This window comes from Myotis myotis, unplaced genomic scaffold, assembly GCF_014108235.1.
Source record: "Myotis myotis isolate mMyoMyo1 unplaced genomic scaffold, mMyoMyo1.p scaffold_m19_p_18, whole genome shotgun sequence".
Lineage (NCBI taxonomy): Eukaryota > Metazoa > Chordata > Mammalia > Chiroptera > Vespertilionidae > Myotis > Myotis myotis.
Window position 1 is genome coordinate 7,491,398 of NW_023416322.1, and position 15,992 is coordinate 7,507,389.

The 15,992-nt window shown below is 39.8% G+C and overlaps 1 protein-coding gene across 17 annotated transcripts in view; it reads left to right on the forward strand.

Moving 5' to 3' along the window:
- LOC118673795 (zinc finger BED domain-containing protein 6) overlaps positions 1-15,992 on the forward strand; it is a 37,596-nt gene continuing 21,604 nt past the window's right edge. For 2 of the 17 annotated variants that reach the window (XM_036344997.1, XM_036345011.1), the window contains exons 1-5: positions 134-292; positions 775-1,085; positions 6,038-7,509; positions 7,863-8,061; positions 9,389-9,508. In XM_036344997.1, coding sequence (XP_036200890.1) covers positions 8,008-8,061; positions 9,389-9,508 — 174 coding nt within the window. In that variant the 5' untranslated portion in view covers positions 134-292; positions 775-1,085; positions 6,038-7,509; positions 7,863-8,007. Of the gene's footprint in view, positions 293-774; positions 7,510-7,862; positions 8,062-9,388; positions 9,509-15,992 lie in introns of those variants that run through there. The other 15 variants (XM_036345001.1, XM_036345003.1, XM_036345007.1 and 12 more) reach the window with 15 other exon arrangements.

Here is a 15,992-nt window from a genome sequence, read left to right on the forward strand (position 1 = left end):
CCGCCTCTGCTGTCACGTGACCCCGCGGCCAGAACGCCATCTTACGTATCGCCTCATAGAGGAACTACATCTCCCAGAATCCTCGCGATTGCGTCGTGCTGGCACTTTTAACCGCCCGGTCTTAGAGCGGAGCCTGTAGCCGGGCGCCATCTTTGACGCTGGCAGTCTTGGATTTCTGCTGGTGCTGCTGCTGTGAGGACGGTGGAGGGCAGCGGCTAAGAAAGAAGAAAGACGTGGCAGCAAGCGGGAGTCGGGGAGAGTGTCCTCGGTTCGGTAAAGTTTCTGTTCTCCGGTAACTAAACCCGTTTTTTGATTCCCGGGTAGCTTGGGGCCGGGGAGGTTGGGGTGAGGGCGAGGGGAGTGGCCGCGGCCTCCCCTCGCCCCTGGGTCGCGGCCTAGTCCGGGAAGTCATAGCGGGTCCTTCGGCCCCGCCGTCACGACAGCATCCCCCTTCCCCCCCTGCGGCCGCTGCCCTCATCGGGGCGGGCGGGGAGCCCCCGGCCTCCCTCGGTTCGCTCCCAGCCCACCTCACCCCACCCCCACAGCGCCTGCTCCCTTCCCAGCCACCTCCCCCCATCCCCCACATCCGGTGTGGCGAAATTAGGAGCCTGGAGCAGCTCCTCCAAGCCCCCCTGTTCCCCGACTCCCGGAGCGAGAATTGACGTTCGATTGCTTTTTTGGGGGGGCCATAGCTTCCCTAGTTCAGCGGACCCCCACTGCTTAAGTTAACCTGAGCGCCAGGAGCTGAATTTACCTACTCTCATTCCTCTCCAGGGTCTCACTACTTTGGAGGTTTTCTCAAATTCCACATACAGAAAGCCACCGACCTTATTCCGGTATCCTACACCCCTTCCTTGTCCTAATTATACGCCCACCCCCAGCCCTCCGCATCGGAGTCAAGAGCCACAGGGACACTTCAGTTCTCCTTGTAGGATTGATGAAATCGTAATGAAGAACGCCCCCTAAACTCCCATAAGCGGTGCGGAATCCTCTGGGGGAAGGCCCGTATTATTGACATCTTACAGGCCTTGGTTCTGGACGTTGAGAAGGAGGCTGTGGACCTAGTGGTAGCGATGCTTTTTAGGGTAAATGTATGTAGGTATTGGGGGAAAGGGAGGGATCAACCGAGAAGGAATGGAAGTAGCTTAAAGCTCATTTTAGTTTTTGTTGCTCATGTAGAGTCCAACCTATGAGTTACTCATGTACAGGCCAGAAAGCTTCTGCAGTCTGAAAGTGTCTTGAAACTAAACTTGGATTAATTGAAAGTACATCTTGTGACCTTGATTTTTAATTTTACCCACAAAGCATATATATATATATATTTTTTTTGCCACCCACATTTAAAAAAATTGTATTGCTGTTCATTAGAGCTGAGAGGGGTCAACTAGCATTTGTTGTTAATGACCAGTATGTGGAGTCTGATTTAGCATTTCAGAATTGACTTTTTGGGTTGTATTGACAAATCAGTCCTAAATGATCAATGTTGAATGATGCACTATGTTTTTGTTTAAATGAAATTTCCTGAAAATAATTAATTTCAGGATTAATGGAAATTGATGTTGTTGTTGTGAAGCTTTATAAAAACACATTTCTAAAGGTGAAGGCATTTCAAGCAGATAGAGTTCTTGATGAAGCAGAAAGAACATGGGCCTGGGATTTGGAAAACCTGGCTTCTAGCTGCTACTGACCAACTTTATGACTCTGGGAAAGTGGCCTCAGTTCTTTTTTCTATAACATGAGTGGATTGGACAATTTGAATTCAGAACTCAGAAAGTCAGAAGGGATCTTAAAGCCCTCTGAGAAAGAGTTTGGGAATGTTCTCCATTGCTGTCACTTTTCCTCCAAAAATAACCTGGCTTGGAAGTCATTGGTCCAAAGGGAATTTGATTCCCCATAGAAATTGGAGAATAGGTAATGCAAGTAGAGAGGAACAGCTGTATTTCTTCTTGAGCAATAAACCCACTAACAGATTCTGGTACCAATCTTGGAGGCATAAAGAGAATGAATGTATGTACCCTAAGTGTACCAGTTTCCTCACTCGCTCCTGGTGGAAGATGCAGCACTTTTAGTAGTGCTGGAATTCTGGGATGTGTTCCTATTAATTCTAATACAGATAAAGAAGATGTGGTAGAGAGAAAGATGGTGGCAGAAGGAATGGATAAAGAGGCAAAATTGCCTGCTAAAAAGAAAAGAAAGAAGGGCTTGCGAATTAAGGGGAAAAGGCGACGAAAGAAACTGATCCTTGTGAAAAAATTTAGTAAGGATTTGGGATCTGGGAGGCCTGTTGCAGATGCCCCTGCTTTGTTAGCTTCCAGTACTCCTGAGCAGGATGAAGAAAGTCTTTTTGAGAGCAATATAGAAAAACAGATCTACCTACCTAGTACTAGAGCCAAGACCTCCATTGTATGGCACTTCTTTCATGTTGACCCCCAGTACACCTGGCGGGCTATTTGTAACCTCTGTGAAAAAAGTGTTAGTCGGGGTAAACCAGGCAGCCATCTTGGGACATCTACTCTTCAAAGACATCTGCAGGCAAGGCATTCACCTCACTGGACAAGGGCCAACAAATTTGGAGTCACTAGTGGGGAGGAGGACTTTACTTTGGATGTACCTTTATCTCCCTCTTCTGCTGGAAGCAGTGGAAGCTTTGAATATATTCCTACTGATCCATTAAACGATAATAGAATGGGTAAGAAACGGGATAAATCAGTATCTGATGCCCTGAGGGCAGAAAGGGGGAGATTTCTCATCAAAAGTAACATTGTCAAGCATGCCTTAATTCCTGGAACGAGAGCCAAGACATCTGCAGTTTGGAATTTTTTTTATACTGATCCTCAGCACATCTCAAGAGCTGTGTGTAATATATGTAAAAGAAGTGTGAGCCGTGGTAGGCCAGGTTCTCACTTAGGAACTTCAACACTTCAACGACACCTGCAGGCCACACATCCCATCCATTGGGCTGTTGCCAACAAAGACAGTGGTGCGGTTGGAAATGGATTAGATGAGGCTGAGACTGAGAGAAATCTCTTGAGTGATACTTCAAATGGAGAGAAGTCTACAGGCAGCCAAGATTTAACAGCTGAGGACCTTAGTGACTCTGATTCAGATGAACCTCCTGTGTTAGAGATTGAAAATAGGATATCTGAGAGTCCTATTCCCGTTGCAGAACAAGATACTCTGATGCTTGCGCAGGAGAGAGAAACAACATATTGTGAAAATTCAGTCTCCAGTCAAATAAGTCAGGCGATTATTCAAATGATTGTGGAAGATATGCATCCTTACAGCTACTTCTCAACCCCAGCCTTTCAGAGGTTCATGCAGATTGTGGCCCCTGATTATAGGTTACCATCTGAGACTTACTTCTTCACTAAGGCTGTACCTCAGTTATATGATTGGGTCAGAGAAAAAATTTTCTTAACTTTGGAGAATGTTCAAAGCCAAAAGATCCACCTGACTGTGGACATATGGACCCATGACCCATCCACTGACTATTTTATTGTGACTGTACACTGGGTCTCCTTGGACACTGCACCTTCTTCCAATAATGGCTGGATCCCTGATTTTAGAAAATGGGCAGTGCTTTGTGTAACAGGTTTGGCCAAAGACTGTTTGGTAACCAACATTTTACAAGAATTAAATGACCAGATTGGTCTGTGGCTTTCTCCTAATTTCCTCATTCCTAGCTTCATTGTTTCTGACAATTCCTCTAATGTGGTACATGCAATCAAAGATGGTGGTTTTACCCACGTGCCATGCTTCCTGCATTGTTTAAATATAGTCATTCAGGATTTTTTCTGTGAGCACAAAAGCATTGAGAACATGTTAGTGGCTGCTAGGAAAACCTGTCATCATTTTAGTCATTCAGTCAAGGCTCGTCAGATACTACAAGAGTTCCAAAATGATCGCCAACTTCCGTGGAAGAATTTGAAGCAGGATGAAACTGGCCATTGGATTTCTACCTTTTATATGTTAAAATGGCTCTTGGAGCATTGCTATTCAGTTCACCATAGTCTTGGTAGAGCCAGTGGAGTTGTACTCACCTCCCTTCAGTGGACCCTAATGACTTATGTTTGTGATATTCTTAAACCGTTTGAGGAGGCCATCCAGAGAGTTAGTGTGAAGACCACAGGATTGAATCAGGTGCTACCCACAGTCCATCATCTACTCCTTTCCCTGCAGAAACTCAGAGAAGATTTTCAAGTCAGAGGTATTACACAGGCCCTCAATCTGGTGGACAGTTTATCTCTGAAACTTGAAACGGACACCCTACTAAGTGCCATGCTCAAATCTAAGCCCTGTATCTTGGCTGCTTTGTTAGATCCTTGCTTTAAAAATAGTTTGGAAGACGTTTTCCCTCAAGGTGCTGATTTAGAAATGTATAAGCAGATCCTTGCAGAAGAAGTTTGTAATTATATGGAATCTTCACCAGAGGTCTGCCATATTGCAACTTCAGAAGCTTCTGGTCCCTCAGCTATAGTACAAATGGACTCATTTACTTCATCTACAAGAGAAGGCACCTCCAGTTCAGGGTCTGTTGATAGTTCAGCTGCAGATAATGTTGGCATTGGAGGCAAAAGCTTCATGTTTCCATCTGCTGTAGCAGTAGTGGATGAATATTTCAAAGAAAAGTATTCAGAAATCTCAGGAGGTGATGACCCTTTGATTTACTGGCAGAGGAAGGTGAGCGTATGGCCAGCTTTGACGCAAGTTGCCATTCAGTATCTAAGCTGCCCTATGTGTAGTTGGCAATCTGAATGTATCTTTACTGCAAATAGCCACTTTCATCCAAAGCAGACCATGAGCCTGGACTTTGACAATATAGAACAGCTAATGTTTCTGAAAATGAACTTGAAAAATGTTAAATATGATTATTCTACATTGGTTCTGAGCTGGGATCCTGAAAATGAAGTTGTTCAAAGCAATGAAAAAGAAATATTATCTTAATTTTCCTTTCTCCATTTAAAATGGGCAACTTCTTGCTTTGTACTGTATTCTAATTGCTATAGTTGTTACATATTGTTAACTAATTATTCTTTATACATGAATCTGGGGAAACCTGAAAACACAAAAAGGACTGAAAATTCCTCAGAGGTAATGTTGGCAAAGTGAAGATTAACTTTAACGATTTCACAGTACTAACTCAATGTGGCTGTCACATGAAATTTTGTTTACACAAGTTGAGAGAAAGATATTTTTTATTTAAAAAATATAGTGCAGCATTGAAAGGCCTTGTGCTATTTCTTACTGGTAAACTGAACTAGTAATTGGTTTTAAGTAAAAATCTCTCCCAACATGAAAAGTTTGATTACTTTAAAACATACTAAGCTGGTATTTCTCCCCCTCACCCCCACTTATCTATTTCTTTTAAAACTCTGAGTCGTACTTAAAGCTTGGCAAACACAAAACTTACAAAATTGTTTTATATTTGGAAATTTCTAATTGCCTCCTCATACTGGTCAGCTGAGTTTACCCTTTATAGGATTGGATCTATATATAAGGGAAACATTACAATTAGGAAAAATTACTTTTGATCTTTGAATTACCTTTTTTAACCTTTTTAAAATAGTGTAAAAACAAAGATTACATAGGTGCTTTTGCCTAATTATGGGTAAATGACATAATAAAAGTTTTACAAAATTTCAAAAGATTGAATGGGAATTAAAGTCTTAGTCCCATACATGAGCATACTTTGACAATCCTAGTATTCATTTCCCAAAGAATGTTTTTCCGATACTAAGTGATCTTAAATACTTTTTTAATATATACTGAATTCTTCATAACTACGTATTCTTAACTACGAAATTGTTTTGGCCTCAATTCTAAACTAAAAATAAGCAATCAATATTTTCATGTGTTAGGAATCATTTCCTCACTGGTAAAATGAGAATGGATCTCAGTGATTTTTAAGGTTCCTTTCCACTCTGTTTCTATGATTGATTGGGAGGCCAGAAAATGATGACTTTTAATAAAAGTCTATTAAAATTTTCAGACTGAATAACTAATGTAAGATCCCAATTTTTCCTTTTTTTCATTTTAGATTTGGGGATATTCCCTGCCCAAAAATTTCCTGGAAAATTGACTAGTATTAAGTGTGAGTAAAAGGTGTCCACTTTTTTTTTTTTAAGTTTTTATTTTAGTTTTGTCTTGGATAGTATTTGGCAAGATTTAGCCTAGAAATAATGTAGTATCTATTACATGAGAATCAAAATTGCTTTGTTACTGGGCTGGTTTCAAAATTTAAAATTCATTTCTATGTATCAAATCGTTTTTTTTGGTGGGGTTTTTTTTTTTTTTTTTTGGCCTTTTTTCTTTTAATTCTGAAATGGTAAATGTACCATTGTGGAATGAAATTTCAACTTCAAAAGTTTACCCTTTTATTAACTAGAGTAAATGGATAATTGCAACATCTTTAGTTGTAGCCATCAGTAGTAAAGAATTTGAAATTAGGCTGCATAAGCAAGCCTTTGCAGGGCCAATATTGAATTTCATGCCAGTTGACACTGGTTGCTATAAAAGAAAACAATCTTCCCTTAATAGAAGCTTTTTGTATTTTGACAGTGCCAGCTCAGTATGGCTATAGTGCTGCTCTGCCTTCTACAGCTTGGTGCACCACTCTGTAGTTACTCTATAACTATACATTTCTACCTTTTTTGGTTAAACACTCCCTGAAGATGAAAAAGATAATGATATACATGCATCCATATTGTACACATTGATATATGTGTAAAGATTCCCTTCATCTTTATTTTGCCGGCTGGGCAAAATTTTGTGTAACATACTTCATGATACTTTGGTATAAGAGTAAGTTCACTACTTTAATAATGAACCCAAATCTAAAGGCTTTTGTAGTGTATTTTAAAAGGGAAAACTTACCCAAATGTTTTATTTCTACACATTTGTGTGTATGTGTGTGTGTGTATGTGTGTATAAGCCAGTTAGTATATATGTATATTATGTACATAAAACACTTTATATTTTTACATACAAGTGTGCTTTTATTATACAGATAATAAAGATGGGGGAAGGTTTCTGTTTTTTTCTTAATAGGTGAAGAAATCTTGAAGACCAGAAATTGGATCTTATTGAATTTTGGTGTTCTTTTTATTTTTTCTCTTTCTTTTTTTCTTTTTAAATTATATTGTTCGACTATGGAAGATGGATTTTTTTAAAAAAAAAAATAATCCTTTGAATTTCAAGTTCATCTTTAAATGAACTTTTTTGTTTGTTTTTTGTTTTTGTTTTTATTTTGAGGAGATAACTAGCGATAGCTGTCTCCAGTCTGACAAAGGTTGTTCGAATGGACTTAATCTCCCAATAGTTGGGAAATGTTTTAAAAACACATCCTGTGTTTGAATTGTGGCTGAGAGGTTTCCTTGGCAATGTGAGGAGGAAATTTTTTTCTGCCTCATTATTATTAATTCATGGATTGAGTGTTGGTTCGACCTACAGGCGTGATAGATTGGAACTCAGTGAAGACACAGATGTTCCTGTTGAGAGCAACCAGCTAATGTAAGTGTGGAAATTGGTTTTTTCTCATTAAAGGGATAAACATTTTTGTAATTTAAGGCATAATTTTCCTGGATTAGTCAGAAATTAACCATCATCAAAACTTTTTTTTCTTGTAATTGTTTACAAGCTTTTGGTTAGGGAATGAAGGCACCCCCTTTCGTTTTTTTGATAATATGTGCACATTTAAAAAAGGTAAGAACATTACAGCCAAGGTGGAAACTCCCTGTAATCCATTTGTATCGGTAAATACTACTAAAATTTGGTTTTAACAATGTGATTTCATTAGAGGATTTGGAGGAGGAACTTGGAAGATTTTACCTGAAATACTTTAATTCATTGTTTCCTCATTTTAGCATTACATTTTAAAGGCGATTTCTGTGATTGAGTTGTCTTTTGGAAGATTAAATCCATTTCAAGAGGACTTGAAGCTGGTCCTCACCTTGAGGAAGCAGTGGCTTGTTTTCAAGAATCCCTTCCTGATTTCAGGACCCACCCAGCATGCCTAATCAAGGAGAAGACTGCTATTTTTTTTTCTATTCTACATGTACCAAAGTAAGAATTGAAATCTCTAAAATCAGTTCTTTCTATGATTCCCCTAATAAAATTGAAGACGTATTTTCAGTACACTAAGTTGTTTTCATGTTTTGTTTTTCTGCACTTTAATGTTTATTAATCTGCTGTCAGTTTTTTAGTAAAGGATAGCATTCCTAGGTGAATTCGTTCTTTATGTTTTCCTCTTCGTTTTATGTTCTTCATATTCTACAAAAGTGTAAAGGTTTCTTACCTATAATTAATTTGTTCAGGGTGCCTTTGGAATTAGGAGCACTTTGGCCTGTGGCTTACCACCAACTTTGATTTTGTTACCTGTGGGTTGTATTGTACTTCTAGAAACTGCTATGAGTTGAATTCACCTTCAGATTTCCTGCTGAATACTGAAGCCATCTACTAAATATGCTTTTGTAGCTTTTCTGTTTTTTATCAAAACTTCCGTGTTTTCTGTTTGGTTGTACCGCAGCTCCATTTAGATCATTCTGCTATTTTCTGTTGTTCCTTTATGACTTAATTCTATAAATGTTCATGTTTTTACAAAAACTTTTCTTTAGTCATCTTGGTGCTGTGTTTAAAATTAACAGTTTGACGAAACCGGTTTGGCTCAGTGGATAGAGCGTCGGCTTGAGGACTGAAAGGTCCCAGGTTCGATTCCGGTCAAGGGCATGTACCTTGGTTGCGGGCACATCCCCAGTGGGGAGTGTGCAGGAGGCAGCTGGTCGATGTTTCTCTCTCATCGATGTTTCTAACTCTCTATCTCTCTCCTTTCCTCTCTGTAAAAACTCAATAAAATATATTTTAAAAAAATATATAAAATAAATAAATAAATAAAATTAACAGTTTGAGCAAAGCCCTGATCTCATATAGCACTTTGCACAATAGTAGTATTTGGATAATATCATGTATAAAGTATGGAGTGAAGCATAGAATTATACTTAAATCCTTATCTATTACCTTCCTTTCTGGCCTTTTTTCAAAAACTAATCACATTAGCTGGGATGTATGAAGCAGTTGAAGATGAACAGCATAATGTGTTTTTAAAGAGTGTCTAATACTCCCGCTTGTCTTTTTTAATTCATGTCCTCTCTCAGCTTGTCTCGTTGCTGTTGTCACATAAGATGAAGCGCAGTGTCAGGAAATAGGTTGTGGGAAATTATAAATTTGTTGATCTCTGATTGTTTTTGTTGTCCCGTCTCAGGTGTCTTCTTTCTTGACTGTCTCCTTACTGTTTTCTATTTGTCTAGATGCCAGGAAACTGTTATAATGAACATTTCACTTGAGATCTGTTTCAGCTTCACATTCTTTTCTGTGTTACTCTCTTTGTTGACAGGGTGACAGCTGTCCATTCCGTCACTGTGAAGCTGCACTAGGAAATGAAACCGTTTGCACATTATGGCAAGAAGGACGCTGTTTTCGACAGGTGTGCAGGTTTCGGCACATGGAGATTGATGTAAGTTTTGAATTTGTATTATAAAAAATATAAGGGGCAGATGACGTGTTAGATGATATGTGAGTTAAATTTTTAAAAATGATCCAGTGAAATTCCTGTCATTATTATAATGCTCACTTAATATCTACATGTTTTGGAGTATGAATTGGTATAATTTTTCTGAAAGGCAGTTCGGTAAAATATCTAATGTATGAAAGTTATGTATTATATTGGGAGTATTTACATCTCTGTTTATTTTCAAACTATCTCAAACTTAAGAGAAAAATTACAATATAAAACTTTTTTTCTAAGACATTTGGGAATAAATTACTGACATTCCCTATCACTTCCAAATGTTTTCATGAGTATTTCCTACAAATAGGAAGGACATTCTCCTATATAACCATTATACAACCTTTAAAATTAGAAAATTAACATTGATATATTACCTTCACTTAATTCTCAGATCTGACTCAAGTTTTGCCATGTGCCAATAATGTTTTTTATTTCAGAAGGAGCATGTCCAGAATCAAGTATTGCATGTAGTTGTCATGACTTCGGTCACCTTCAGTCTAGAATAGTTGCTCAATCTTTGCTTGCCTTTCGTTGGCATTGACACTTTTAGTTACAGGTCAGTTATTTTGTAGACTCTCCCTCAATTAGGGTTAGTCTGATAATTCCTCATGATTAAATTCAGGGTTTGTACCTTTGGCAAGAACATCAGAGTTGATACTCTTCTCATTGTATACCATTATTAGGTGGCATACGGTGTGTTTTGTTAATCCTCACCTAAGGACAATCAAACCCACAGCCTTTCCGTGTATGGTACGATGCTCCAACCAACTGAGCCACCTGGCTCCAGGGCAGGTGGCATACAATTTTAATTATCCCATTACCAGTGATGTTAGTGATGATTTCATTAAGGTAGATCTACCAGACTGTTTTACTAAAAAAGTTTTTCTTTTTGTAATAAGCATTTTATGGAGATGTAATTTGAGAACCTGTAATAATCCCATTTCTTATCAAACTTTCCATTTTTTTCAGTGATTTATTTATGCAAATTCATGGTTTCCTATTTTATTCAATGTGTTGTACTTCATTGTTATTACATTTTATCCTCAAATAGACCTAGATTTGGCCAGTAAGAGCCCTTCAAGCTGGTTTTTGTGTCTTTTGGATGTTTCCATCATTCTTCAAATACCTCTTTGCTTTCTGGCTTAATAAGACTTTCTAGGCTCATCCTGTACTTTTCCTCCTCTAGTTTTGGAATCAACCATATCTCCAAGGAGCTTTGGTTCCTTTTAGTGAAAAGTAGTATATGGAAATGAGCTTTGAGCTGCTCCTGGAGTGTTACTGCTTCTAGGCCTACAGTGGACAGAAGGAGGAAGTACATAAATGTATATACATACACATGTTTACATCATTAGTTATTACTTCCTGCTTTTGTATGGAAAATCATGAGTTCACATAGATACCTCCAATTCACAAATAGGCTTCTACTTTTGCCTACTTGTAGCTCTCTTTTCTGAAAGTGAGAAACTTTGCTTTCATTCTCCTTAATATTACTTATTTGATCAGTCCCCTGGTTATGTAATCCAATATTGTATTCCAGTCTCTTCCTACCTCTTAGGTGTGTTAAGTCCATCTGATCCACTGTGTCCTTTAGAGTCTCTGTTTCCTTGTTAAGTTTTTGTCTGGAAGATCTATCCAGTGAAGTCAGAGGGATGTTAAAGCCCCCCAATATGACTGTAGTGTTGTCAATCTCTCCATTAAAGTCCTCTAGAAGTTTTTTTTTTTTTAATATATTTTATTGATTTTTACAGAGAGGAAGGGAGAGGGATAGAGAGTTAGAAACATCGATGAGAGAGAAACATCGACCAGCTGCCTCCTGCACACCCCCCACTGGGAATGTGCCCGCAACCAAGGTATATATGCCCTTGACTGGAATCGAACCCAGGACCCTTCAGTCCGCAGGCCGATGCCCTATCCACTGAGCCAAACTGATCAGAGCTAGAAGTTTTTTTATATATTTAGGTGCTCTTAATATTGGGTACATACATGTTTACCAGGGTTATATCTTCTTGTTGGATCGATCCATTTAGTATTATGCAGTGACCTTTGTTGTCTCTTATGATGGCCTTCATTTTAAAGTCTGTTTTGTTGTATATGAGTATTCCTATTCCAGCTTTTTTTCTTTTCCATTTGCGGGGAAAATATTTTTCCATCCCTTTACTCTCATCCTGTGTGTGTTTTTTGTTTTGAGGTGGGTCTCTTGTCGACAGCATATAGTTGGGTCATGTTTTTGTATCCATTTAGCTACCTTATGCATTTTGATTGGAGCAGTTAGTCCATTTACACAGGGTTATTATTGATAGGTACTTATTTATTGCCATTTTAATTCTGTATGGCTAGGTTTCTCTGTTTCTTCTCATTACAGCAACCCCTTTAGCATTTCTTGTAATGCTGGCTTGGTGGTGATGTACTCCTTTAGCCTTTTTTTGTCTGGGAAGCTCTTTATTTGACCATCTATTTTAAATGTTAGCCTTGCTGGATATAGTAATCTTGGTCTCAGATCCTTGCTTTCCATTACCTTGAGTACTTCATGCCATTCCCTTCTGGCCTGTAGGGTTTCTGATGAGAAATCAGGTACCAGCCCTATGGGAACTCCTTTGTAGGTAACAGTTTTCTTTTCTCTTGCTGCCTTTAAGATTCTCTCTTTGTCTTTAATTTTTGGCATTTAATTATGACGTGTATGGACATGGGTCTGTTTGGGTTCTTCTTGTTTGGGGTTCTCTGTGCCTCCTAACTTTTGTGACTTTTTCCTTTACGAGGTTGGGGAAGTTTTCTATCATTTCTTCAAACACCTTCTCTGTCCCTTTCTGCCTCTTCTGGCACACCTACTATTCTAATATTGTTACATTTCACATTGTCCCACAACTCCCTTAAGCTGTCCTCCTGTTTTTTAATTGTTTTTTCTTTTTGGTTCTCTGATTGAGTGATATTTTCAACTCTGTCTTTTAATTCACAGATTTGATCCTCAGTTTCCCCTAATCTGCTGTGTATTCCTTCCAATGTGTTCTTTATTTGTGTTATGTCATTCTTTATTTCAGACTGTTCTTTTTTCATAATTATATCTTTTTTCATGCTGTTGTGCTTTTTTTAACAGTCATTACTCTGAACTCTGTTTCAGATAAATTTCTTATCTCTGTTTTATTTATCTCTTCTTCTGGAGAATTCTCTAGTTTTTTCATTTGGGGGTTGTTTCTTTGTTTCCTCATTTTGGCTGTCTGTCTGGGTTTGTGCCTCTGTATTAGGTAGATCCTCTGTACCTCTCAATCTCTAGTGCAGGACAGTGTTAAAGTCTGTTTTTGACTAATTAGATCAGGTAAAGACTCAAAGCCTCCAGAGACTGCCTCTGCCTACAGACTGATAGGATTCGGACTTGAATTGCCCCCCACCCCCCAAGCAGTCTTCCTCAGGTGTGGTGGGTTTTTTTTCAACAGGGTGGGGCAGTTGCTTCTGCCTGGAGGCTAATTGTTATTTTTATAAGTACCCCGCGCTAACCGATTGCGCGACTGGAGCTCCGCTAATTGTTATTTTTAATCTCTCAAGTGGCTTCAGGGCAAGGTGTTTTCCAATAGGGTGTGTCAACTGTCTTCATCCCACGCAAGGCAAATGTCTGTGTGGAAAAGATGTTCCTCCACTGTGTGAGGGAATGACTCAGCACAGGAAACTGGGGGTGTCTGCCTTCTGAGCTTTAACCCCTGAGTCCCCAATCCTGGCTTCTGCTCACAAAGCTCCAGTCTACTCTGTCCTCCCTCTGCTGGAGCACAAGGTGGGTGGCTCCACAGGGATTTTTGTGCGTTGGACCTTTAAGAGGATGCCTGCGTTTTCATCTGTTACTCCCTAGCAGACAGCGCCCCCGCTGCTGTTCATAGCCAGATGGTATGTGGGCTCCTCTTTATTTTTGGTGCTTTCTGCTGGGGGACCCAGCTTGGGGATTAGATGCCAGAGTTCTCAGTGGACTCCCCCACAGCTGAGATATCAGTTGCCGTCTGTGGGTGCCCAGCCAGCCCTTTCCTGCCAGTCTCTGTGTGGTCTCCACTTTCAGTTCTTGGGTGTCAGGGTTCTCTCCTGTGAGTTTTTCGTTGATTGTTCAGGAAGTTTTTCTGTATTTCAGTTGTAATTCCAGTTTGTTCCTGGGAGCATGTCCATGCAGCATCCACTTACTCTGCCACCATTTTTAATCATCTTCAGGTGTTGACATCACACCTGAGGCTGCTTCTCCACAGGGACACCTTTCTCACCTTATGTCAATGCCAGCACCTGTACCAGGTCTCCCCCCTGCTTCACTGTGAGGACTCCTTCCTCAGCCTTTTTGGACCTCAGCATTCTATTCCATATCCTTGGGCTCTGATACTATGTTGGACAGCCCTCCCATATGAGGTGCTCACTCTCACCCTGTTTGTTCTCCAACTCTGCGCCTGGTCCCCACTCAGGAAGACCCTGCCTTTCTCCTGCTGGTTGGTCTTGGAGGCTCATTCTGGGAAGACCCTCCATAAGTACACCCTCCTTAACTTAACTACACTAGGTTCCCTTCTGCACAGAAGTCTTGCTCGCCTTCCCATGCTGCTCAGGCTCCAACACTGTGCCAGGCCATCCTCTTATGCAAATGTCATACCAACTCCTGTGGGTTCTGACATCTGTGCCAGTCCCACCTTGTCCAGTAGACTCCTCACCTCAGTCTGGCTCTAACTCCCTGCTCTGGGCCACATACCCTTCCCTTTTCAGCATGAACGCCTGCCTCTCTCAGCCTTACCTAATGACTTTGGTCTGAATTGTTTGAAGAGTGTTGTAGGAAGGAAGAGACTAAATACGCAGTTTGGATGTCTGGGCTTATGTAGCTACTCTAGTTTGGTCCCAGGTTTATAGTCTCTTAACTGTCTTCTATGCTGCCTGTCTTCCAAATAGCAGGGAATTCACTAATATTCAGAGAAAGGATACTCTCTAACTTTTGAAAAGTCATATTGTAACACTGCTGGCATAGTTTGTAAATTGGCACAACTCCTAGGAAAGATCTCTAAGTGTCAGGGTCTCTAAGAAGAACTACATTTAGAGATTCTTTAGAACAGTGGTTCTCAACCTTAGCTGCACATTAGAATCACCTGGGAATCTTTTTAAAATCCTGATTTCTGGGCCTCACCCTCCGGAAAAATCTGTTTCTTTGTTACTAATGTGGCCCCACCCCATAACAAAGAAACAGAATTTCTGGAGGATGAGGCCCAGAAATCAGGATTTTAAAAAGATTCCCAGGTGATTCTAATATGCAGCCAAGGTTGAGAACCACTGCTCTAGAAGAACTCATGGAACTCAGCATATAATTGTATTCTTGGCTAGTATTATAGTGACACAGTAAGGATATGCTGGTTGTAAGAGAAAAGGACACAGGCAGAGTCTGGAGCAAGCATGTCAAACATGCAGTCCGCCGGCCATGAGTTTGACATGCTTGGTCTGGAGGAATCCATCCATGTGTGGGCTTCTCTATGATCTCCCTCCCATCAGAGGTCACGCAGAGCGAACACTTCCTCTGGCCATAGAAATGCACCAGTATATATGTGATGTTTCTGCCTAGGGAAGCCCATGAGAGACCCAAAGTTTTTATTGGGGCAGGTTGCTTAGACACCCTCTACCACATACCAAACTCCAGACTCCCAAAAGGATGGGAGGTGTTCAGCATAAGCTGTATTTGCACAAACAGTCTCGGGCACATTCTGAGTGCCGAGTTTCCAATGCCAGCCAAGGGCCACCCTTGCAAGGCTGTCTAAGGGTAGCAGCTGTAGGGCTGCTCTGTTAACTCTTCTGCACAGAGGCTTATTTGGCTGCATCTTACAAAACTACTATTATCCCTATGGCTCCCATGTGCAAAGTGAGATGCAGATTACTTTTTGTAGCATAATTTGTATTAGTAAAATGTATGAAGCAACCTAACCTTCATTTAAAATAAAATTTTACTCTATTCATGCAGTGGTGTGCTGGGTAGCTGTAAACAAAATATTTTAAAAGGAAACTATTTAAATTGACATGGAAAGATCAGATTATATGATTAGTGAAAAGGGATCAGAATAAGGTGTGTAATATGCTACCATTTGTAAAAAAAGAGAGAGGGAAAATAATCTGTATTTATTTTTACTTGTATATGCATTTTAAAAATAGAAGTATAAAAGAGAAACTTTACAGTGGCTGTTGGGGTGGGAACAGGATTGAGAAAGGGCCATTTTACTGTAACCCCTTCTCTATGCAGTCAATTTTTATTATTCCTGGGTTTCATATTTGAAAATTTGTCTACTCGCTAAAATTTATTTGTAACCTCTGAAGTAATACTTGCTTTGATTGGCAGTGAGACATGTGCAGGTCACTAAAAATGTGAGTCTCTTGAGGCACCTCATTTCCAGCTGAGATCAAACAAAGCAATCCTCTGCTTTTCTTGTTTCAGCTCTCATAGTGT